The 26,076-nt window shown below is 41.6% G+C and overlaps 2 protein-coding genes across 3 annotated transcripts; one reads left to right on the top strand and one right to left on the bottom strand.

Annotated features, from left to right (window-relative positions):
* Positions 1-2,145: 2,145 nt before the first annotated feature.
* sf3b1 (splicing factor 3b, subunit 1) lies at positions 2,146-15,941 on the bottom strand. Of its 2 annotated transcripts, XM_063887798.1 has the most exons (24): positions 15,859-15,941; positions 14,605-14,777; positions 14,285-14,386; positions 13,958-14,072; positions 11,600-11,679; positions 11,313-11,510; positions 10,522-10,999; positions 10,290-10,411; positions 10,007-10,204; positions 9,786-9,887; positions 8,853-9,032; positions 8,680-8,766; positions 8,145-8,415; positions 7,553-7,698; positions 7,154-7,300; positions 6,767-6,892; positions 5,784-6,005; positions 5,435-5,617; positions 5,237-5,348; positions 4,756-4,876; positions 4,532-4,663; positions 3,788-4,060; positions 3,478-3,694; positions 2,146-2,779 (listed from the first exon to the last, which is right to left on the bottom strand). In XM_063887798.1, the coding sequence occupies exons 1-24, from the start codon at positions 15,884-15,886 to the stop codon at positions 2,621-2,623; spliced, it is 3,972 nt and encodes a 1,323-aa protein (XP_063743868.1). In that variant the 5' UTR covers positions 15,887-15,941; the 3' UTR covers positions 2,146-2,620. The 2 variants fall into 2 exon arrangements, with proteins under 2 accessions (XP_063743868.1, XP_063743870.1); XM_063887800.1 differs by lacking the exons at positions 13,958-14,072; positions 14,285-14,386; positions 14,605-14,777; positions 15,859-15,941 and adding an exon at positions 12,036-13,723.
* Positions 15,942-17,298: 1,357 nt separating this feature from the next.
* Positions 17,299-25,231, top strand: coq10b (coenzyme Q10B). Its single transcript, XM_063887801.1, has 5 exons — positions 17,299-17,464; positions 21,197-21,352; positions 22,115-22,307; positions 22,579-22,680; positions 22,992-25,231. The coding sequence occupies exons 1-5, from the start codon at positions 17,367-17,369 to the stop codon at positions 23,157-23,159; spliced, it is 717 nt and encodes a 238-aa protein (XP_063743871.1). The 5' UTR covers positions 17,299-17,366; the 3' UTR covers positions 23,160-25,231.
* Positions 25,232-26,076: the final 845 nt, after the last annotated feature.

Here is a 26,076-nt window from a genome sequence, read left to right as displayed (position 1 = left end):
TGCGAAGTGCTTTTAAAAAATCATTAAAACCACAGGACATAAAGTAACATTGAAATACGTTTTAAAAGCTAAATTAATACACATTAAAAAGAACTAAAGTAGAATAAACCCAGTGCGTGAGATATTAATAGTTATTTGATTCATTATAAAAGGATTCCCCTCTTCTTCAACCTCACACACACACACACACACACACACACACACACACACACACACACACACACACACACACACACACTTCCTCCTGTTATGTCAGGGTAATCTGGGTCAAAGCTTGAAGCTGGCTGCAGCAGCATGGGTGAGAGGGGGGAGGTTTTTTCCACTGTGTGTCTATGAGCGGTCATGCATGCTTTTTTTAGTGCCAGTGATTCCCATTCATTCCTCCTCTGTATAATGGAGGGGGTCACACTGGAGGTGGTGGACAGTGACTGATTACATTTACTCAAGTACTGAATTTAGGTACACATTTAAGGTACTTTAACTTTACTTGTGTATTAAAATGAATGTGCTCTGATTGTTCCAACATATATATCTTTATACAACTTGTGTTATCACACTCCTGATTGTGGTCCTTGCAGTTTACGGTCATTTTGGTATCATATTTAGTCTTTAGCCACATGGTAGGCCTACTAATGTTCTTTTAATAGAATGGAATAGATGGTTATTTAGAAGACCTATATTTAACAATAAATATAGTAGAATATAAGTAAGAGACTCAAACAGGTTTCCATAATTAATCAAATGACGACAGAAAGTCTGCAAATGGAAAATTCCATACAAGATGGGCGTGTGTTGCCCTGAATATACGTGGTTAAACTGGGATTGGTTGTTGTAAGAACTGAAGAACATCCAAATGCTATTGCTAAGTTCACCTGTAAGAGACCCCCTCACTCTCCGTCTGTTCCTTTCTTTTGTTGAGTTAATTTAGCATTTAAAATGGATAAAGTCTGAAGCTCACATCAGTTTCTACAAGCAGTCTGTGGCAGGAAACTGGACTGAACTCAGAGTTGTGCCTCCATTATGTCAGATCGAGTTCCCCACATGATGTGAGGAATGGGTTCGAGCTAAACGAGGCCACAACAGACACCCCCCCACCCCCACTCTCCTTACACTATCTGGCTGTTGTGTCTCTGCAGGAAGATAAGGAGGATCCTGCCCAACAAAAAGTAACCCTTAAGATTCCCATGTAGTCTAAAACCTCTAAAGGATTCAATGATGCATCTGTTTAGTAACGGATGAGTGGAACAAACACAAGCAGTTCAATCATATCGTCATCAGTAACTTTTTATTCAAGAGTTTGCTCTAAAATGTTATTCCCTGAAGCCTTATATTGAAGCACTTTTTACTTTTGCAACATATTCCATTCCTCTATCAGCAGAATGTGCGTGTATGAAACAATAGGAGTCTTTGGTGGTTTTTTGAGAGCTTTGATTATCTTACAATGAAGATGCTTGCATAATAAAACATATGAAGTCAAACTTATGAAGTGTCTGCTATTGTTATAGTATTTCTTTTCTGCGATTCATTTCAAGGTTTCTCAAACGTCAAGATTTATAATATTTGTGTTTGGAAAATAAAATGTGACAGTTTCACTTTGGGTAATTGTAACAGCGATTCCCACTTACTTCTGAAGTATGATGAAGATGAAGATTCAACTTTATTGTCATTGCACAGAGTACAAGTACTAGGACAACGAAATGCGGTCTCTGCATTTGACCCATCCTAGTGTTAGGAGCAGTGGGCTGCCATTATGTACGGCGCCCGGGGAGCAGTGTAGGTAACCAGTGTCTTGCTCAGGGACACCACGGTGGCACTTGGTCTTTCGGGACTTGAACTGGTGACCTTCCAGTTCCCAGGCCAAGCCCCTATGGACTTTGCCACCACCGCCCACAAGTATGACAATCAATTGATTAATAAAGAAATAATGAGCAGATGAACCCTTTAAGAAAATAGTAATTGGTCAAAGAATTAGAAGGAAAACATGTCCAGACAGCAGATACAGGGCTAAAGGAAGAGTTTTTTTCCCTATTAATTGGATCATGTATTTGATTGGATAACCTTGAGGCAATTTTACTAATAAATCCCCAAAAAATCTTGTATGAGAAGCTGCTTCAACTCATGAAAAGAAAACCCGTAGAAACAAACTGGAGTTTTATACACAAACATTTTATTCGGTTAAATAAAGCAACAATCTAGTAAGAACAGAGTTGTGAAACGAGGAGAGAGGTGTGTGTAAAGACAGCAGGCGGTACAGAGGCCTTTAATTACACACTAACGAAACAAATTGAAATATTTAAAACATCGTGATAACTTCTCTGTATTCTTCACATCAAGGCTCGTCCGACCTCGGCCATTCCTCACAAGGAACAGTCAAAAAAATAGCAAAAAAAACAATACATTCAGACTCTACAATGTTCCTTTTATTTCTCCTAACTTCATGCTAGTTTTTCAAATCAGGATGAAGAAAGTTTGCATGAAGCAGAGGCTGCATGTTGGGGAATATGACAGTTGCTTAATAAAAACCGACTCAGTCCTGGACCGAGAGTACAGACGATATTGGACAGTGGAGGGGGGGGGAGGAGGAGGGGCGGAGGGGAAGCAGAGTATTTGATTTATTTATTTACAAGGCGTAGTCCAGCTCGTAGCGGACGTACATGTTCTTCTCGTCGTTGTAGACCTGTGGGAAGTGGGCGATGAGGGCGTCCTGCGAACCGATGTAGATGGAGTTGTAGATCTTCCAGTAGACGTCTCGCACCTTCCTGGCCGGGTGGAACAAACCCTGGAAATAAATACGTCAGAGTTAGTTTTGAATGTTGATGTTGCAACATTGCCCAGTTTTGACTGTACTTTCCTGTGTGTTTCTACCTACTTTAAATCCTGTGTTGATTACAAATCTAGCAGTGTGTTTTTGTTGTGTTCATTCATTGGAGGAGTGGTTTCTCACGGAGGTCTGAAGAGATGAACTGTATTGCAACTCTGCCAACTACCTCGCTAGATTTAGAGGATTTTGGAGCCAATCGTGCTAGCTCACTTTCATTGGAGCAGAGTTTGGTTTACTTTTGCTGTGCTTCTCCAATCTTAACCACCCTTTACAGTTCTTGGACCACACTTGGAACACTATCTATAATTATGCCAGCTGTTTTTATGGATACAACTAAAGTATGACATTTCTTTCATTGGAGGTTATCATTGTTTGGTATACAACAGGTAAGATAAATCATCATCCTAATATCTACTAAAAAGGGAATATATTCGACAAATCAATATAGTGTTCCCTCCTCTTAGTTTTAAATGTGTTATTTAACTGTATTTTCTCCTTAATTTGGACATTTTTCATTGTTTTGGGGCGAAATATTGGCTTATAGTGGTTAAAAAATGTCACCAGGACAGTATTATTTGAATCATTATTACAAGAACAGTTGCTAAGTATCTAGAGCATGTTAAACATTTCTCCGTGAGGCTCCTCGTGATCCTCACCTGTAAGCAGTACTGCAGCATGCGGCAGGGCCCGATGGCGACCCGGAGACCCTCGAGGGCCCCCATCACGGCCTGGATGACGTGAGGCGACGTCTCGAACACGTTGGGCCACACGTAGTTCAGGAGGTGGTTCAGGGAATCCTCACAGCCGAACCCGTAGACGCCCAGAGACATGTGCTGCACCACCGCACTCGCCGTCTGTCTGTGGACCAGATCTCTGCGGGAGGACGGGGAGGACAGGTGTTAGTCATGTTTAAATATGCAAGTGAGATGTCATCTTATTCTATAAGTGCTGGAAGCTGGATCTCACCTGTCCATGAGAGCGTCCTCCAACAGCGGGGTGACGGCGTAGATGTAATCTTTACCCATCTCTCCGATGTACTCGAACAGGAAGGAGAGAGACTTCAGGACGCCGTTCTGCACGTTGAGCTCTGGCACACGGTACTCGTTCATGAGCGCCGGCAGAACGGTGAACGGGGAGCAGGTCTCAGCCACGATGGCGATGGCCACCGTCGTGCAGACTCTGTTCTGACGCTCCTGCACCTTCAGGTTGTTCAGCAGAGTGGCCAACACATCGTGAGGGCTGAAGGGGAAGAGGGAGAAGGGGGGAAAGTGTTAGGTAAGATTTTAGAAGAGAAACAGGAAACACTTTGATCTTTAAAAATAGGAAGAGAGTTTCTGCAGGCGTTCGAAAGTTACATTTAAGGCTTTAATGGCACAATGCATTTTGTTGAATGATCAAACAGAGTATGAAGATGTGAGGGATTACTAAGAGAAGATCTGGCCTACATTTATTTAACAAAATAGTTGAACGATTTATAGTGGTCAAATACAGGACGGAAATAAAAGGACAATGCAAACCAAGCATAGTGCAGAATTGAGTCGTTAAACTAAAGGATATTTGAAAGCTGGAAAAGACATTCAACATTTTGTAAGCGTTTATTTTATACATTTATGAAACTCATTAAAAGGCTCCAGATACAATAAACCTATATAAATAATCAATAAATACAAAAAGATTGAGTCCAGGGATGACAGTTGTAATGAGACTCACCCGATAGCTTTGGCGATGTAGCCGAACGTGTTGACGGTGGCTCTGCGGATGGCTTTCTTGTGAGCCTTCAGCAGCTCCAGCAGCTCAAAGCAAATCCTCATCCACTCCCTGGCTGACACGTACTCAGCACCCCTAAAATACACACAAGAAGTTAGTAAAAACCTCTTAATTACACACTGCAATCTGCTCAAATAAACTACAATCTGTGGTTTGACTCGACTGACCTGTCGGCGATCCTGCCCACCAGGTCGATGCAGTTCTCCTGCACCTTCTCGTGTCTGTTCTTCAGGATGGGAGTCAGACGAGGAAGCAGGTCTTTGATTGGTGGAGTCATCTTGTGCATTCCTGCAACCACAAGAGGAATTATTAAGCAGCTGTCCAGGTGTTTACTTTTATAAACCATGAAATCTGAATCAAAACTAAACAGGTTTTCACTTTAAAGGGTTTCATAGGCAAATCAGATTTAAGACTAACCACAAAAGTGTCCATGTTTCTGATTAAAGTAAGTTCTAAGTATGCATTTTGCAATGTAGTAACGACTTAGCGTCTGTAAAGGACATCAATTACTATTAGCAGACTGCTGTTTTTACTTTATTCGTTATTGGTTGCTTTATTTTAGTTGTTGGGCAGATTTCGTTTTTAGAAATGAGAAAATTGTCACTTTTTATGATGACAGAAAATATATATTATATAAAGGAGACATACCGATGACGTTAACGATGGCCTTCAGAGCTCCCAGGATGCTACCCAGCACCTCGGGGTATTCCTCTCCCAGGTACTCGTACAGCACAACCCCCAAGTGACCCATCAGCTTCTCCTGCAGAGACAGAAACAGAGCACGCATTAGCATCTAAAATAACTTAAATAGTTGTCTTAGAATATCTGTGTGTTTTTATAGCGTACCTCCTGGCAGGTCTTCATGACGACGGCTGTGCGTGAGATCAGGTCTGCAGCCTGCTGACGGACTTTAGCCGACTTGTTGTTGAGACGCCACAGCACCGTACCGCAGATCTGAGGCAGGTAGGGCTTCACTCGCTTCCCGAGGGCGTTCACCACGGTGCCGAAGCCGTTCAGCATCACAGAGTCCTGGAGGAACACGAGAAGGAGAGAGTTAACAAAACACAAGACCCTGACTTTATCTAGTAATCATTGGAAAAAATGTGAATATTTTAGGCCAATATATATATCTCTATAGCACCACTTCTTTGACTACTAAACTGTTGCAAGATCTCTTCAGTATCGTGGCTCTCACCTCGGTGGTCTGTTCCTGGAAGGCGTAAAGGATGCCGTCGATCAGCTGCTCCTCCAGCTTGTGGTCGATGTCAGCGGCACCCAGGTTGCCCATGATCTTCTCGATGGTCTCCATCACCATCTTCCTGTACTGCTCCGCCTCGTCCTTCAGGTCATCAACGATGCGGGAAATGATCTCTGCTGCTCCCACTTTGTTGGCCAGCTCCACCGTGGTGTCCACCAACTGTGCAGAGGGAGAAAGGTGGTTAATAAATCATGTGAGGGATGTCGTTTCAGAAGTTCCCAAGAACTGCTATAGCATATTACATCTTGACAAGACCACGCCCTTTGATACAGACTAAATGTTAAGGAAATTAACTGGTATTCTTTACATGCAAGTATAATCTAAAAAAGAAAAACTCAAAAGATGCTCTTGAGATTAAGCCAAACGCCCCAAATAAAAAAAGGCACTTTTGCTTGCTTTACTTATATAATTTGCTTTTTCAATGTGCATAAGGTTTGATGACATGTTGGCATAGCAATTCAGTTCCTTTCAACCTTTAATGAGGTAAAGTAAAGTCATATTTTGTGTACAATTCCTAATTTGTTTTCATTCAGCATATATTGTGTACACAAGCGTGCACTGAAACTGTACAGATGTGTCATAAAAATGGCAATGACGTAAAATAAAGCAATAAATACGATTCTATAAGTGGAATATCTGATTGTGACCAACGGGTGCAGGTTGAGAACAGACGAGAACTGAACGTCTCGTCTGATAGTTCTCGTGTTGGGAGTTAATCTAGCGAACGACTAGCCCTGATCTGACCATGGACGGGTTGAACAGGCGAGAATAGTTCGCAGTTTCCATCTTTAGATGGTAAAATATAACCAAATATCAGTCGTTGTGGATTAAAGCACCAGCTAAATGACGTGCAGTAAGATCTCAGCCTCTGTAATTGACTTTCTTTTTAGTTCAAGATGATTTTCTGCACGTTTACTAACCTGTCTGTAGTTGCGTCTGTCCAGAGCCATCCTGTGCTGCCAGAAGTGTTTGAAGAACGGCGGCAGAATCTCAGTCTTGATGTAGTTTGCCTCCACACCATCAGTGCCACAACACTGCTTCACCACCTATAATGAGAGGAAGACACAAGAGAAGGTCAGAGAAGGAAACTGAGGATCTTTACTATCGAGTTCAGGCAAAAAGCTGATGTAACCAACGGGTGCAGGGTGAGAACAGAGTGGACGCGGAGATCCTCTCTGCTAATTCTCGTGCCGGTGTTCATATAGCGACATACTAGCCCTGACGCAGCCATGTGGGGACTGAACAGGCGAGAATGAGTCGCAGGGAGTCAGCTACAGGAGTAAGGAAGACAGTCATTCATCTGTTACCTTGAGTACAATCTTCTTCATCTCCTCGTCAGGGGACTGGAACTCTCTGATGAGGATCAGCATCACCTCTCTGGTGTAGTAGTTTGCGTACTCGGCGTCCATCAGAGGGATCAGGTAACCGATAGCTTTGAGGAAAGCAGCCAGACCCTGGTGACAAGGAGGGAGAAATAAGCTGTGAATAAAAACTCTACACTGGAATCTTGTAGACTTTCATAATAACAAACTTTTCATGGTGCACTTTTCTAACACCTACGGTCAATTACATAGTTATATCCAAAACATACAGTATTTACCGTGCACCGATAATATTATTACTGTTGCACTTCTTTTGTCACATTAAATGAGGTGTCATTGAGCTGTAAACAATGCAACATGCAGGCTTAGTGTCTTTCTTATCACCTTTCCTCTGTGCTGTCTGATACCCTTCCAGAGGGGCTTGAGGACAGAATCAAAGGACTCGATACCGTAGGGTGTGGCGGCTTCAGCGAGGGCAGCGATAGCCAGAGCGCTGATGGTCCTGACCTTCTGCTGCTCGTCCACCAGACCTGCAGCATGACAGTCAAAACGTCAGAGATTAAACACAACGTATTTCAGACATTCTGACAGTGTTTGTTGCAATGTTATGAAAAGAATCGAAGCAATAAATACAATTCTATAGGAGAAATATCTGAATGTAACCAACGGGTGCAGGTTGAGAACAGACGAGAACTGAACGTCTCGTCTGATAGTTCTCGTGTTGGGAGTTAATCTAGCGAACGACTAGCCCTGATCTGACCATGGACGGGTTGAACAGGCGAGAATAGTTCGCAGCTTAGATCACCTGTAGCTTGTTCAAAAGTTATAACTTTTACTCACTTAATGCTTAGCTTTTGAAAATATAACCTGAAATGGCTCAAATAAACAACATTCAGCACTTTAAAAAGGTTCCCATTTGATAGGTATCAGCAGTGCAAGTCTAAGAAGACCCATTTATGTGCAAACCATGACTGACCGTGTTCGATGATCTCCACCAAGCTGCGCAGGTGGGGTAGGATGGCGCAGCCCATGAGGATGGCGATCTGCTGCACGATCTTGATGCCTGTGTGTCTGGCCTGCCACGACTTCTTGCTCTTACACACAGCTTTGAGGAAAGGCAGGAGGGAGGGAATACCGAGAGCAGAGGCCACCACGGCGAAGGCTCGGGCTGTCGTGTTTCTGACATACTCGTCCATGTTGTCGATATCGGGTCTCATCGTGGAGATCATGGTAGCCAGACCGGCAGCCTGAGGGAGACAGGAAGGAGTTGAAACAGTTGTCCGTAATAACAGTGTTTATCATTATTATTCATCTATTTTATTTAACTGTGACCAACGGGTGCAGGTTGAGAACAGAAGAGAACTGAACGTCTCGTCTGATAGTTCTCGTGTTGGGAGTTAATCTAGCGAACGACTAGCCCTGATCTGACCATGGACGGGTTGAACAGGCGAGAATAGTTCGCAGGAAGTAAGGCAGAGTGTGTGGAACAAACAAAAAGAGGTTTCCATTACCTTTGCCAAGTTGGAGATAATTTCTCTGCCTTCTACTCTGGCATAATAGTCTTCATCAATCAGCAGAGGCTCAATCACCACCAGGATCTGGATATGAGGAGGACAGTTAGGATCAGAAACATACAAGTTGTTTTCACATAGAAGGAATTGGAATATTTTCCTATAGGGCTTACCTTGTGTACGTATGGTCGAACCAGGTCATCCAGTTTGTAGAGGATGCGGTCGATGACTTTGACCAGCAGATGGCGCTCCTGGTCCTCCAGGGTGGGGGACATGAGGAGCGGCAGGATCTGATTGAACAGAGGACCTGCTCCAAACTCACGAGCTTTATCTGTGATCTGGCGAAGAGCAGCCTAGAGTGGGACGAAAAGTAGATCTTTAGTCATTCAGAGAGACAGTAAGACAGACGGGCTTCGGTGTCAACAGATGTGATGTTTCTGTCTGCTGCTCCCAGCAGAGCATTACGGCCGACACTTCGACCTCCACTGGAAGCAGCAGCTCCTCAGAGAGGAGCTTCTTTAGCAAGCAAATATTCACACTGCAGCCACGGACAGGCTGAGCGCTGGGTGTGGATCTTGCAGTAGATAGTATGATGTGCTTTATGATAGCACATCCTTAGATTGATGGCATGAGAACAGATAGACAGGATTGTTCAAGGAGAATATATAGGACATTTGGTGAGGTTTAAGAAAGGGATATTGATCATAAAGCGCACATTTATCTAACCTTCATTTGATTTGGACAGAGGTTCATTGTGCGCTCTAGGTGATTACAGGTAAACTTTCTTTGTTTCACCTGAACCAAATTCAAGAAACCCTAACAGTTTTTTCTGGAATTCTGGAGAAACCCTTGCAATCTTTCCTTTAAAAAAGGAATCACTTGTCCGTGCAATAGCTGATTAATCTCATTTGTATGCATGTTTTATTTCCTCAAATCCCTTTGCAATGAATGCATGATCAAATGGGTCCATACAGTGTCAATGCACACATCTTTCTCCTCTTTCAATAGCATGTTTAATATACTGGTGGTTTTGGGGTGGGATTTTTAGGTGTTCAAACATTTTTCTTCAGAAAAGGACTCCTGATAACATTCCTGCAGCTACAAACCTTTCTCATAGGCGGTGTTCCATTTTTAATCTTCAGCAGCAGCTTCATGATCTTCCTCTCTTTCTGCTCCTCGGGACTCAGCGTGGACTCATCGACCTCCACCTATCAAACAAACAGAGATACGCTTTAGCACACACGTTGAACTTCAGACAGGACAAACATCAAGCTATCGATTCGACAGCGCTTTTACCTATATAATGTGCGTAAATGTGATGACTCACCAGCAGTTTGTCAAAGTACTGGATGTCGTCAGGTTTCAGGAAGGGCAGGTTGCCTGAGGGCTGGTCGTTCATCTGTTTGGTGGTGCGGTCCTCCACCTGCATGTGGAAGCCTGTCATGCCGCCGATGGGGGTCGGTGTGGCGGACAGTTTACGGGCTGGAGTACGGATCGGCACGTACCCTGCTGGAGGAGGCAAGACCTGTGGAGAAGGACACACTGTCAGTACTTTGGCTATCTCTAAATGATATTAACTTTCTAGAAAATGTAATGCAAGTGTTACTGACCTTGTATCCCTCTGGGAACATGGCATCGAGCTCATCGTCTGTGAGAGGGCGATTCCTCTCATCAATCTCACGCTCCCACCTCCACGCCTGCAGCTGCTCTGGAGTCATGCTCATCAGGTGACCTGAGGAACACAGAAGAGGATGCAAATTTAAAACACAGTAAAAACCCACTGAATGAATATACGATTTCCATTAGATTGTAAAACAAGAACCAACGTTAAGGCGTATTTACCTGGTGTCGGGGTAGCCATGTTCATAGCTGGCGTTCCGATGGGAGTTTTTCCCGGGGTGAAAGTTGGTGTTGAGGATCCCATCTGACTGGCGGGGGTTTCGTCCCACCGAGACTTCCTCTTACTCGCCCCTGGGGTCGGAGTCTCGCCCACCGACTCGTCTCCTCTGTCTGTGCGCGGGGTCTCAGCCCAGCCGCTCCCGTGTCCCGGGGTCTCCCTCTCTGTCTTTGGGGTTTCGTCCCAGCGGTTCTTTCGTACACTTCCCGTGGCTCCACCGTGGCCGGGGGTGGCGTGGCCTGGTGTGTCTCCCCTGCCCGGGGTGGCAGCGCCGGCGGGGGTGTGGCTGGGAGTTGGGTCCCACATGCGGGTACTGGGAGTGGCCCCTGGGGTGTCGCTGCCCTTGGGGCGGCCGGGGGTTTCATCCCATCGGCTGTTTGAAGGTGTGTGTGCAGGGGTGTGTCCCGGTGTGTGACCTGGAGTCTAAAAATACAAGAGCCTTAAAATAACATAGATTTTATGCTGCCAAAGTGCAGTTTGCTCTCTTGCTTGCAGAACAAAGGAAGGCCCACACCTGTATAAACTAGCAGCATTACTGGACCATGAATTACAGTTTTATAGCCACAATTTCACAACTCTATTCTTACACCATTAAAAAAAGTGCCCTTATGTCTGGATTCCCTTAAGCTCTGTCATACTGAGTACTTAAACAGGAATTGAACAAGATATACATCGCTGCTGTAAGGAGACTAAGTTATTCATCAAGCAGTAAGAGTCTGAAACTTGAGGGACTTACCTCAGCAGAGTTGTCTGCCTGGTCCCAGCTGGACACCTTTTTGGGTGTAGTATTTGTGGGGGTTTGGTCAGCTGTCTGGTCCCAACGGCGTTTACGTTTTGCGGCGGCGGCAGCAGCAGCTTGTGATGCAGCGGACCCGTTGACCACTTTCAGCTCCCCGGATTTGGCCTTCTCTACCATCTGCTGACGAATCTCTCTCTGCAAGCAAACAATGCACAAACGTTAGGCAACCAGGTCCCGAAAAAACATTTCAAAATGTATTAAAAGAAAACCAGGCAGCCGCTCACCTCCTCTTTGGAGAGGTTCTGCTCCAACATGACGTCCACATACGACCTGACTTGCAGCTTGGGGTCCGGCGTTTTGCCCCCTGCGCGAAAGAGCACGAACAAGAACATAGGACATTCATTAGTACACACTCTCGGGACCCGAGTGATTACAAACACAGCAAGCACAAACACAGCCAGCTATCCCTGACTCTCTTTACCAACAGATTAACTTACGTTCCTGTTCTTAGTAAGAGCTGATTCACAAAACATTCCTACTGACTTGCATACAATTATACACATTTGTCTTTCTTCTTACATACAGTCATAGCATTCTATTGAAAAACAAGCAGATACATAGAGAGAAGAGCTGAGGTTGAGGTGTTTTCTTTAAGTGGATTCAGAAGTTATAGCCATCACTGATGCAGGGGTCCTGGGCTGTGCTCTTCAGAATACGTACACTTTCAATGCCAAGGGTCCTTCTGCAGTCAGACTTCAACCGGCAGAAAAGAAGCCTAGAAAATTTCTCTTTACCATTAGTAACACTTTGGAAAAGGGTTTGAACTCACACACAACAGTATACCACCTGTGTTGCAATGATTTATGGCACTCAAAAAAACAAAAGTATCTTCTTGGGGCTTAACCAAAAAATAAAAACGCTGCATATAGGGGGCCGGGTCCAGAATGTGTGTACTAGCATATAAAAATGAAGTCAAGATGTTGAGGCTACATCTAGGAATAACATTACAAAATATGAGAGTCTACTCTGACATTCAAATATAAAAAAATGCAGCATTGTACATTTAAATCTTGACTTCCTTTTCAGGTCTAAAGTAGCTCATAAAATATGTAGGTAAATATTTGGGCAATACTTTTCCATCATGAATGCATGGGAAATGTTACCTAAATTTGCAGAAAAATTATAAGTCAAATTAGAAAAAACTAAGAGGCTCTTGGGGGTTGAGGTTTGTGGTGGCTTGCTGCATCTGATTCCCCAAAACAAGTAGCCAGTGGACCCTGACCAAACTGACCAAGTGCACATTTCTCTGTGATCCCCATAACCTACACAGGATGAGTTGCTGCACCCTTAACAGAGTGCAGTACAGGACTGGCATAGCAGTACTGCTGTAGGAGAGAAATTAAGGACAGTTAGTATGGGCCTGTGGTATCGTGGTACACAATTTTTCTTGATAACATATTTCTATTTTACAGAGTGTAAAATAAAAATATATTTACACAACAACTTTGTACAAAGAGCTATGTCTACATGCAGGCTTCAGATAAGACCTACTGAGACTGAACCTCTCAGGCCGTTTCATAAAGTCTGTGTGAAGATGCAATAAAAATGGGAAGGAATATAAACTAGCTCCCTGATTGTTGAATGTGTCACACAATTAAATCTAGACTGCCTTTTTCAGGCGCAATATAAACTAAGTTATCTATAAAATGGTTTAATGAATGACAAAATAGACAAACTAAACCCAAATAAGCCCCTTTCCTCAAATGAATAAGAAAAACGGGCTACTTTTAAAAATCGGTAAAACCAACTTCTAATGTCCCGTGCAAGGACCTTGCATATCTAGCACGTTTCTCAAGCCCAAGAGGTGGTTAAGTTACCACAAGTCTCTTAAATTACAGCCCAGACAACGAGAAACTAGGAAGGCATATTATTATTTAACCCTGATATAAGTCTAATGATCTGAACATGCCTGCGCTAAAGTGACCACGCATATTTCTCTCCACTGCCTGGCTGGGGATCTAAAATGATCTATGAGCGAGCTGGTGGTTTTTCATCAGTCACTGAGCTCTGCAAAGCAGTTCATTGGCAGGTGAATTACACCGTAGCTAACCCTCAAACATGATTTTTTAAGCTGGTATGCTACGACAAGCGGACACTTCACCGATCCTAATTTAGGCTGATGTTCACATGGGATTGTTAACCCTTCGACTCACACACAACCTATCTGCGACCCACGTTTGTTAGGTGCAAAACCCCCTTTTGAATATTGAACACCTAACCACCTCTCCCAATGAAAAGCATGGCAACCCTTCCTTTTCTTTTATTGGACGCAACAATTTCAATTTGCACATTTAGAGCCCATACTGACATTTGCTGCAATGTTGAAAGCCGATACAAATGCAGATCCTATATTAGGAAAAAAGAAACAAACAACGACACAAAATGTTCTCTGAACCTCAGAGGATTGACCACGGGGAAGGACTGAAGTCTGGGAAGCAAGCTGTTGCATTGTGGTCGAAGGGTTAAAAACAGCAAAACTATGGGTGCGAAACCATTGGTCATGTGGGTCACAAAAAAGTGAACCATGAAAAGGGGGAGAAAATGGGGAAGGTGTAATGAAGTCAAAAAGTAGCTGAATTTACCGTCTGCAAAAGGGTCGAGACGCTCTGGGGAGATGATCATCATTCTTCGCCGGCCTTTGTATTCATCTTCCCGCTCTGCTATCTTCTGTGGACGATGCTCTGCAAATGGGTCATACTGCAAAACAAGGATAAGGGAAGAGAGTGTAAGTGTATGTCTGAACCACAAAGGTAAAAAGCTTTTTTCGAGGAACACATTCAAAACAAAACTGCCCAAATTCTGCTTTATTCTAGGATTTAATAAATCTCACTTTCACACACCACAACATCTATTTGATAACACAACAGTGATGAAAATGTATATTTAAGAGGCAGTTCATTAACACATACTTGCTCGTCTGACTGAGGAATGGCATTGAGTATCGCCACCGGCGCATGGTACCCTGGCTTCTTTTGTCCCAACAAGCTTGTTGATGAATCCTCTTCATCATCCTGAGGAGAGACAAAGAAACAAGAGTCTAGTCAAATCTCACCAAAAAAGGCAAGACTCTCCTAGCTCACATACAATAGGCAAAGAGGGGCAGTCAAGCTCCCAAAAAACTGTGGAAATGAAAAGGAACAGTAATATTTAAGTACAGTTTTGAATGCAGAGGGCTAACTATGAATCTGAAACGTGTTTTTCGGCTGGCCCGGGTTATGAAAATACTTACATCCTCCTGTTCATTGGCAGCAATGGAAGTGACATATCCAGCAAAGCGACTGTCGCTGCCTCCATAGATCTCCTGATCAAAAAAGCCAGTGGAGTCGAGGCCCACTCCTTGGTCTCCTTCCTCCAGGAGATTGGCCTTCATCCCCTGGATCTCGAGGATCTGGGCCTCGATGTCTACATGGAAAGGAAGAAAGTAACGAAAGCGTGAGAAAGGGTCAAAACATCCCGGGCTGCAGTACAAATTTAATTTAGTTTTAGAGGAATGTTAAAATGTTACTGGTAGCTTAAGTACAGGTTTTAATGCAGGATTTTTACATACAAGTGTTGTATTAGTACTTTAATAACAGGGAGAGGTGGCAGAGGTACTCAGATAGTGAGTAATTGTGCTGAAGTACACTTGAGTAAATGTACTTCGTTACTTGACATCAATGCTTCCAACGCAACTCAAATCACATTAGGTCAACATTTTGAGTCCTTCTACTTCTGTTTTCTTTAAGCCTACTTCCATTTCACAACATTTACTTGTTAGTTTTAGTAACTTTATAAATTCAGATAAATAATATCACCAACGGATTTATAGTTATAGATTAAGATCAAATTCATATTTAAATGTAGTGTAAATAATTGTCTTTATTCGTTTTTAATGCAAAATGTTTTATTTAAAACACTTTGCTTTATTACCGTTATATTTTAGATCTACTCTTGCAACTTATTTTCTTAGATTATTTATGTTTGCACAATACCACACCAAAGCAAATTTCTTGAATGTGCAAACGTACTTTGCAAATGTGCCAATAAACTTATTCGACTGAACGCAGGCCTTATGTGTAGCGTGTTGTGTTGTTAAATGAAGCTAATGCTAACGGTGCTTTTATTTGTATTCCAACATTAATCAACAATATATATTGATTAGCTAGATGTACCTTTTGAGTAAAACACGTGTTTGTCTACTTGTGTGATTATGAAGCCAAGTCTGGTGAGGAACTTATGTGAATATATCAAATAAAGTGTTGAATAATGCATGTTGTCTGTTGCTAAAAAGAAGCTACAATGCTAACTAGCAACCAGCGCCATTATCTAGACCGTCCGCGTTGCGTCGCAGAAAGGCCTAGTTTTCATCGCGTTTGAACACAATTCAAGACATCAACATGGGCTACAGAATCGGCAACGTGCATGACCTAATTTCTTGAAACATAATATCTTGAAAAGTAATGTTAAAAATAACGTTTTTATTGATATTTTGCAAGTAATTTACCTTCGTGGGTTTTGGCGATCTTCGCCATTTTGGTGGTGGATTGAGTCTGCCACCGGAAGTGTGCTCTTCAAGACTTCCGGCTCCTTCTAGCTGTTCTCAGATCCGTTTAGGAATGATTTTATTTATATTAAGTAATACTAAATAACAGAAATCAGCGATTTCATCTTTGTAATGAACAGATACCAAAATGTGGATACACATATATACAATAAATAGGCCTACGTACAAATTCAAATATATTTCCTATAAAATGTGTTTAGGAATGTATTTATTATCTATTAAAGATTTTAAAAGAAGGAAAACATTCATCTGTAGCTTTTAAGGAGGGCTGAGAGAATTGCTGGTATATTTACATATGTCACTCAGTTCTGAAGTTGTTGCGCATTATTTATTAGCCATGGATTTATACTTACCTACGTATTTGTCATTATTTGTATTCCAGTATAACTATTGTGTGCCTTTCTTCTATTTTCTAATATGTCAGCTTATTCTGTGTTCATTAAAACATTTGAAAGGTGGAATCAAGTAAAGACATGATAAAATCTCAAATCTAAACATGTACAGTTATAAAGTATAAACATATCTACAGCAGAAAATAGATGTATCACAAATAATACACAATATAAATATTCCGGATTAATTAAAATGATCCATAAAAGACCAACAACAAAAAAATGCAGCAACAGAAATAGAGATTTATACTCCAGAGCAGAGAGCAGACAGTATTTGAATTGGAGATAAATTAATAAATATTAATAAGGTACAATGAGCTTGGTTGTAGCTTTAGCGTAGTGGTGGAAGTCTAGGATTAGGGTGTGGGGGTCCAGGGTTAAAGACTCAGTCACAATACCATTTTATGCTCCAAACATTTTTATCTTAGTGCATGTTTTTTTATTTACACACAATATACAGTTTTTACATGTAGGTTGCAGCCATGCGTCTGGAGAGGTGCACATGCATGCAGTTGGGGGTTCAGTGCCTTGCTCAAGGGCACATCGGCAGCCTCATTCAATGTGAATGGGAAGGTGCGTCAAGCGTCAACGCAACGGAACCGTGTGGACGGGGTGACGTCAGGCGTTACCGAACTGCCTTGTGGTTCCGTCGCTTCGCTTTGGCTCCGTTGCTCGCGGTGAAAGTTGAGAAAAGTTCAACTTTTCAAGCGTCGACGGAAGCGCCAGCCAATCAAATCCCGCGTATATGCCCGTACAAACGCTAGGGCGGGAGATCAATGTGATTGGTTGCTGGTAGCGTTACCGCCAGACACGCCCACCGGCAAGCGTCAACGCAACCGAAACCGTGTGTACTGATTATGACTCATGTTACACACTCGTGACATTCTTTCGTGAAGCGCCTGACGTCACCAATGTCTGTTGACGGAGCCAATGGAATCCATCGGTAGGGCAAACGTCATCCAATGGTAGGGCGACATTCGGAGAGGGGGCGGGACAAATGTCAATTTTCCCACTGGCAGAGAGTGAAGAAGTCCGTCAAAGCAGCAAAAAGGCACGATGGCGAGAGGTGGTGGGAACCTGAGGAAAGTGGCGGAGTGCATCAAACACTTTCCTTCTGCAGCCAGCCGGGAAACACACATTAGGAACAGCGTAAGGTAAAGTCTTTAATATATTATTTTAATCTGGGTTAAAACTGGGAAGTGTCAGGAGAGGACCCTCCTCTCAAAAACAAAGAGTTTTCCACAACACCGAAAATACCCAGATGGGAAGTGTCATCAAAGGTGTAAAGTAACTAAGATTTACACAAGTACTTAAGTGCAATTTTGAGGTACTTGTACTTAAGTATTGTTATTGTGTTGCTACGTTGTCCTTCAGCTCCACTACAGTTCAGAGGTAAATGGTGTACTTCTACTCCACTCCTTTTATTTAGTACATTTAGTTGCTAGGCAGATTAGGATTAATGATGTGAACTATAATCCCTTAAATCAGATTTTAGTTCACCTGCAGTAAATCCAGCAGCTACCCTGCAGTATACAAAGCCATTCAAACTAGCTGCACCTTTACCAGCTCTGAGAACACTTTAATGATCAATCATTATAAAACATATCAGAGATATTATTCTGAAATGGACCAATCAGACAATGACTACTTTTACTGTCGCTACTTTAAGTACATTTAGAGGAGAGTACTTTCTACTTTCACTGGAGGAACATTTAGAATACTTTTACTGTGACAGAGTATTCCTACACTCTGCTACTTCTACTTTACTCAAGCACAAGATCTGAGTACTTCTACTTTACTCAAGTACAAGATCTGAGTACTTCTACTTTACCCAAGTTCAAGATCTGAGTACTTCTACTTTTACTCAAGTACAAGATCTGAGTACTTCTACTTTTACTCAAGTACAAGACCTGAGTACTTCTACTTTTACTCAAGTACAAGATCTGAGTACTTCTACTTTACTCAAGTACAAGATCTGAGTACTTTTACTCAAAAGTACTCGGGTCGTGTTGTAAATATAGCAGTTTAAGTACTTAGTTACCTTTTATTTTACAAACAGCTATTCACGGACATTGTTTCATAAACCTGCGTTTTTTTAAAGTTAATTGACATGCTTACTGGCAGTGGTGGGGCGTTATTAAGTACTTTTAACATCAATTAATTCACCTTAATGTACTTAAGTATACATTTTAAGTACTTGTGTTTTTTTTCTGTATGCCTACTGTCACTTCAATCAATAACATTCATAAGTTAGTTGTAGTTATCCTACATATTTATATAAATGATATCTCCAACATAAATTATGATATGTTTTTTACAGATTAAGATAAAGTACATTAATTAATTCCATTATATGCACATGAATGCATCAATACATCAATCATTTTGCACTTTAAGTACTTTAGTGTCTGGGATCTATGTATGTAGTTTGGAAAGCCTTACCCTTTTTCCAAGAAAAAGAGGTAGCTATATTTGTCAGGATTTGTAGAACCTGTGACTGCAGTTGCAACTGCACAGTGTTTTGCAATATCTCTGGACAAACATTTTTTTTGTCTGGGGCCTAAAAATCCTACACAGGAAAAAGTGTTTTCCTGCCAGCTGACAGGTGTTGGTTTAAGATAAGACCCCTGCACGAAGCCCCAGGTAGAGCACCAGGCTTTGAACCCAGATTTTGTAGTGTCCAAACAGTGGAAATACATCTTCCATGTTGGTATGGACGCCATGTGGCCAAAAGACATGGTGCTACAGACTTTCATCAGGAAAGAGACCTCTGTAAATCATCAGATTGAGCTTAACATGTCATTTCAGTAATTTGGTCCTAAAGGTTGCGGTTTTCCTATTCTTTAACGAGAGCCCGCCTCCAACCCTGTATCCAGTTTCTGTATATATATCCATACGCTGCACTCTCTTTTTTCAAAACCTGTAAAAAGATCCAAGTGAACCTCTGACACAATGTCCTGGAAGTGCTACATGATTAGAAGAGAGGTAGTGTACACACTGGGAAAAGCATTTTTTGAACAGTTTCTTTGCCTTTTTGGTCAAAATGTTGCCGTTAAACTTGTGATCTTCAGACTGCAAACCACCCTTTTTTGTCCTGCATTCCCAGTAATTTGGTCTTTAATGTGCACACTCACTGTCCTCCTCCTTTGCCCCAATTTCTAAACCCCATCTCTGGATTTCTGCAGCCATACACTTGCATGGCTTGTCAGTCTGAGGTCGGTGCCATGCTGTATCACATTTCAGGTAGTAGTGACCGGGCTCCCAATGAAGTGACCAGCAGGCCAATAATGGAGCAGGAATTCCAAAGAGTGCGTCACAAGAGGCACAGAATAGGTTAAGCTGATGATGATATTAAGATGACATTAAGTGGTGACATAAGAGCTGCCTGAATCCAAACCCATGCCCTGGGTTTGTATGCCAGGGACATTGTGGAACAGGGAGCCACAGGTGACAAGTCCAACTATGCGACCCTGCAGGACGTGAGCTGAGTTTTATGGTCGGATTGAGGTTACAAGCCATCCAGGATTAACAGTCCTCACATTCATGGAATCTCAGAGTTACGTCAGGCTTAGAGAACATGATCACACTGATCCAAACAAATCCGTAGTAGAATAGAAAGGGATAGAAGTGGAACATTTTATTATTCTGATGGTTCAGTTGATTAAAACATTTGAGAGATTTACAAATCATAATTTGTCTGATCAACATTCAAATATATATGAATTGATTAATAATATATGAACAAATCAGGGAGAATCAACAATCAGATTTGAATACGGAAGAGGATGAGGACCACATGACAAACATTTTGGGATGTGACTTCTGAAATTAAAGTCAGAATTCTTAGGAAAAAAGTCTCAATTCTGGGATTTTCAGAAAAAAATATGATTATTTTTACTCTCCAGTTCTGACTTTTCCCCCCAAATTTTGACTTTAATCACAGAAAAAAACCCATTTGATCTCAAAAAGTTGTTCCCAGGTCGTCCTATAATCTTGATACATGAAAAAGATGTATGAAAACTATTATTCTATCCACAGACAAACTGATTAATCAACACATTTTTGGCACTAGATAGAATACGCTGGAGCCATTGTGTAGCCTAGTCATGTCAATACTCCCCCAGGCCAAACAGAAAATACTGAATATTTTAAAGACGGGCAGGGTTGGTGTCCTCGTTCACCTCGTCTGGTTTTCATTTAATGGCCTCTGTGTCAATGTGACTGAATCAAAGCATAGCAGGTGTTGCAAGAAGGATTTGTATGGAAAATATCCAGATTCCCAGGAGTAAAGGAGTGTGTCGCAGCTTGTTGCTTTCATTCTTGACTCGCAGGTATTAGAGGGTAAATAGCATCAAGCTTTTCAATCAGTTTTATCATTGATTGTACTGACACCAAGAAAAAGGGTTATGTCTGAGGCTGGAATCAAGCAGAAAACAACTAGGCAAGATTATTTATAGCACCATTCAGACACAATGAATGTCAAAGTACTTCACCAGGGCATTTAAAGATATTAATGGCTTCAAACACAAGTCGTTAAGATTATCGTTTAAAAAATGATTAACAAAAAAAACAAGCAAATAAAAGTTGAAGATTACAAAGAAATAGCATTTTAACAAAACAATAAAACTAAAAGTAGTTTTATAAAATGTAAGGATAAAAATCAGCAATGCATCTCATTTTTGGATAAAATAAGCCATTAAGCCCTGATTCAAAATCATTCAGGGATACTCTTTCACAGATTAGGAGAACAAAATCTATCTTTTCAAACTAATTCTCCAACAATGTTTTTGGAAACAACAAAATATAGTTAGTGTTTTTGGTAATTTGTGGTTATTTAAAGTGATCTTTCCCCCGGTGTGTGCTAATGTTGTGTTTTTTTTCCTCAGGTACCTGTCACCATGTGGGGTCCTGAACACTCATATGGCCCCCCGGCCGGGTGCAGCCATGGTGGGGCCCGTCGTCACGTTACCTGTCCGCAGCTTCTTCAACCTGGCCGACAGCTTCTCCAAGAGGAAGGAATACTCGGAGAGACGAGTCATCGGGTGAGTAAATGGTTATGTGATGCAACATGTTTTTGAAAGTGTTTTCATTTACTGGGTTTTGCAACAGCATACAGCTGTAACACGAGTAGCAAAGCGAATCTTCATTAAAAGAATCAGTCAGCTAGTACAAAACTGCGTCAATAACAAATAACCAAAGGGAATTATTATTGGTGAGGACAATATTATTTGCTTCATATAAATACAAAGATGCAGCTTGAATACAACGAAACAATAATGATAATTAATTGAGGAAAGGGTTCAATCAATTTCCCACTGAATTAAAAACAAAAGGCACCACCTATCATAACCCTTCACACGTTAATGTATGAATGATTGTTTTAATGCCTTATCTGTTATGTGTGCACTTCTGTATGACGCACACAGTGTTCCATTTGAGATAAAGAGTTAAAAAGATAAATCTGCTTGTATAAATAGTACCGGCCACTGCAGATATTTCCCCTCAGCTGGGGGATGAAGTTATAAAGTGATTGGGTTGAAAACACTCTCCATCTGTGTCTCATTTATACCTTTTTTATGTGTCTCTTTCTTCTCTCCCTCTATCTGTGGTCCTCATCGACTTACTTAAATGAATCATTAGTCTTGTTGCATGCCTGCCTTGTTTAGTGTTTAATGTTAAGTCACAGTCACTGACCTTCACCTGCTTCCTGTCCTGTACACACACCAACACAAACACACGCACACCCGGAGCTTATGACTTGTTCCCCTCTCCTCCTCCTGCCTCCTCACCCCCCCCCCCCCCAGGTTTTCCATGCAGGAGATCTATGACGTGGTGAACGGGGTGGAGAACTACCGCCTCTTTGTTCCCTGGTGCAAGAAGTCCGATGTGGTGTTCAAGCGCGCCGGGTTCTGCAAGGCTAAAATAGCTGTGGGCTTTCCACCTGTGATGGAGAACTACACCTCCCTGGTCACCTCAGTACGCCCCCACCTGGTCAAGGTGAGGTACTGCATCATAGGCCATGATTGCTAACTGCATACTGTCAGAAATCCACTCTTGGTTTGCATGGTAGAGAAAAACCTTGATATTCTAATTGCCCTTGGTTTCACAGCATTGCTCGTGAGCATCTCAATTACTTTCGCTTATGATACTTGCATAATACATGTCTTGTACTTCATTTTATACAACAATTGAACCAGATTCAACCTTAAATACTCGTTCTTTGCAGAAAAACTCATTGCATTAACATGTATATTGTGTCTCTTGCCAGGCGGCCTGTTCCGATGGTAAACTGTTCAACCACCTGGAGACGGTTTGGCGTTTCAGCCCTGGCCTCCCGGGATACCCTCGTACCTGCACAGTGGATTTCTCTGTGAGTAGATGCAATGTACAGCATAACATGAGTTTATTAAAACAGGGGAGAGTGTTGACCTCTCGTGTGTGATATGTATTCTTCCAAATGTTTGGATTCTCTGTGAAGTTTCAAACTCTAATCTGCGCACTGGACACAATTTTTGTGTCGCAATTACATTAATTACAAGTTGCAATTACATATAAAGTCAATGCAAAGACGCAGATAGAGGCAAATTCTGTGCAGCACAACTTACACAAGCGGTGCAATATTGGGCACACCTGCAGTATATGAAATTAAGCTCCTAACTTTGTCCTGTCATCTCTCCTCAGATCTCCTTCGAGTTTCGCTCCCTCCTCCACTCCCAGCTCGCTCACGTCTTCTTCGACGAGGTGGTGAAGCAGATGGTTTCTGCGTTCATGCGTCGCACCTCCAAGATCCACGGAGCCGAGACGGCCATCCCTCAAGAGCTCATGTTCCACGAGATCCACCACACGTAGCGCTGCACAAACACCGACACCAAAACAGACAGAAAACACAACGCCTAATGCCAAAGTCAGGGAGAAAATGTAGAGAGGACGAAGAGACTTCTAGTATTTTAACTGATAAACTGTCATGCCTTTCTCCCAGCAACGACCAATTTAAACCCCAACGTTTCCCATTTCTCTCTTTTTATACTTTTAATACATTATATCTTTTTGATGTGGATCCACCAGCTCATTTTCATCTTGGTGCTTAAAACAAGTGCAGACTTGCTTATTTCAATTAATTTCCATTATGGGAATTGAACAATAGGTGCCTGGTTAGGAAACTTGAGATCACGTGCTGTCGGTCAAGATTAAAGAGAGTATCTGATCACATCCTGCAACGATTAGATAATAATTGGCAACTTTTAAGAGCTGTTTCATGCAAAAATGTCCTTGTAATATATCAGAGGGAAAGATAATGTATTAAAAGTGTCTTGTTCTCTCTCAGTAACAAGAAAATATTCAATGTATGAGGAAGAAAACCCACAAATAAGCAATTTCTTTAAGCTGGAAACCGAACATTTTTGCTTTAGAAATGACTGAAACGCTTGCAATTATTTTCTATAGAAAGACTAATTAATCAAATGACTAATTGGGTTCACCAAACACTGGTTAAAGCAACACAGGAGGCTGATGAAAGCTTGTTTACTAAAGTGGAAACAAAGGGTTGAAGATGTAGTTGGAGGTTACCTATGGATCTTGTTACAGAGGTTAAAGAAATTGAGCGACATTCATCTTAACTAGAGATGACGAGGTTTATATAAGCAGAAGCACGAACTACCAGCGGGTCCAGATGGATGATAAAAACATCAATGCTTTCCAGTGATTACCTGAGCGTGAAGGGCACAAAGCAACTAACGAATTTAATATTTAAACTCCTGCTCCACCAGGCAAAGAAAAAGAACCTCAAGGGCTAATAAACAATAAGCTTCCACCTTCACCGTGTCACCACACAACTGTATATTATAAGAATAGGTCTCTGGAATCATGCAGTTAAGATGTGTACAAATGACTGCAGATAGATGTACTTCATGTACTGTAAACTATCAGAAATACACACACCTTTTTAGAAAGGGTGCTGAACTTTTATTTTTGCTTTAGTAGAAGACAGTGTTTATTTCTTCTTTATGTTACATATACTGAGCTCTCAACAACATTTAGAGAGCAACGATGGACAAGATGTTGGTTCACACCACATGCAAAGGATAACTGAGGGATAACTACAGTGTTATTAACCTAAAATATAATGATTTTGCTGTAATTCTTGTGCAGGAAATGAATCAAAACGATGCCGAATTAACTATATCTTGATGCCAATTTGCAAAAAGTCAAAATGAATGCTTTTTCAGGTCTGTTTGCGAGATGGAAAAACAAGTACATTTTAAAATGTGTGTTTTCTAAATGGAGTTTGGATCGCTCATGCTAGGCTAACAAAGTAGCTGCTCACTCGACACTTATAACTTCTTATAAATTAGGTATAAATAAGAAATACTTGTTATTAATTATACACATTCATATCTACATACTGTTAACTTCTAAAGTATATAAGCTCCCTGGCATTTGAGATGTTCATTATTATATAAAGCGTTATTTTCGCGGTATATTTCGCTCTTAAATTGCAAAACGTACATTGATTTAATGTAAATACATCAAGAAAGGAAAGCTATGCATTTGGTGTGAACAGACCACTACAATTAAAGCTAATTATACGACAAAGTGTGCAATATCAGTCGTATATGTTACTTTTAAATGCAATTAATGCTGAAAATGCATTACTCACTGTCAGTCATGACACCTCCAGCTGTGCCTCCTAACAACATATTTATCTGTTTATTTTTTAGACATTATACTCATTTTTATCATATTTATTATCTAGTTTAAGTGTAAATGTTGGTTTGAAGAACCTAAAACACTGCTTTTAAATAGAAATGGGTGTGTGTGTGTGTGTGTGTGTGTCATGAGAGGGGGATGTAAATGATGTTTGTGTCTTCAGAAAGATGTACCAACTGCATGATTTATAAACTATTTTTTCAACAAAACCAAAACCCTGACTCATGTTTTATTTTGTTTTTCTAACACTTGATACTGAGGTGTGTTCATGGTCGCAGTGAGGGGACAGGAATAGTGTCATCATGTGAGCGGTAAGAATAGAGCGGTATGAAGCACGCTGAGTCTGAACACTTTACAAATGTCACCGCTCTCAAAGAGCAGAGTAATGTATGGCCTCACTGTGACCTCTGACATGATTTAGTAAAGTCAAGTCAAATGTTATGTCAAATGCTTTAGACCTGACCAAATCAGACTCGAGCTTTTGTCCTTAAAAAAATGGGACACCTTCCCTCAATCCCAAATATTATAATGTATATAATCAACATGCCACAATCAAACACATGTCCCTGAATTTCCTGCATTCTCAGCAAGTCATCACTTAATCCTCCAGAGGGGTTTTCACTTTCCTGCAGTGTGTTGTATAGGTTTTTGTGCATCTAAATTGTCTGCAAAGGTTAAAATCCCTGTGTTGCCTTCAGAGGGAGTTTCCCTCCCCCTCCCCCTCCCCCTGCCTGAAACAACTCCATTGGACTCCTTGGATTACTTCCAGCATATCGTGACATCACTATATAACACTTCTATTGGCTAGCGCTCCAACACATTGTACGTGATAGGATAAGGAGTGGGACATCACTTAGCAGTTGACCAATCACAACAGAGCCAGCCAGCTAACCAATCAGAGCAGACTGGGGCTCTGGTTTCAGACAGAGGGTGAAAAGAGGTGCCGCAATGAGAGAAACAAAGAGCTTTTTGAACATTAAAGCATGGAGACACGTCCCAGGAGAGACAACAAATACTAATAGGAAGTTAATGATGAGCATAATATGACCCTTTAAACGTT

This window comes from Eleginops maclovinus, chromosome 7 (assembly GCF_036324505.1).
Source record: "Eleginops maclovinus isolate JMC-PN-2008 ecotype Puerto Natales chromosome 7, JC_Emac_rtc_rv5, whole genome shotgun sequence".
In the NCBI taxonomy this organism is placed as follows: Eukaryota; Metazoa; Chordata; class Actinopteri; order Perciformes; family Eleginopidae; genus Eleginops; species Eleginops maclovinus.
This window is presented reverse-complemented; position numbering and strand designations above follow the sequence as displayed.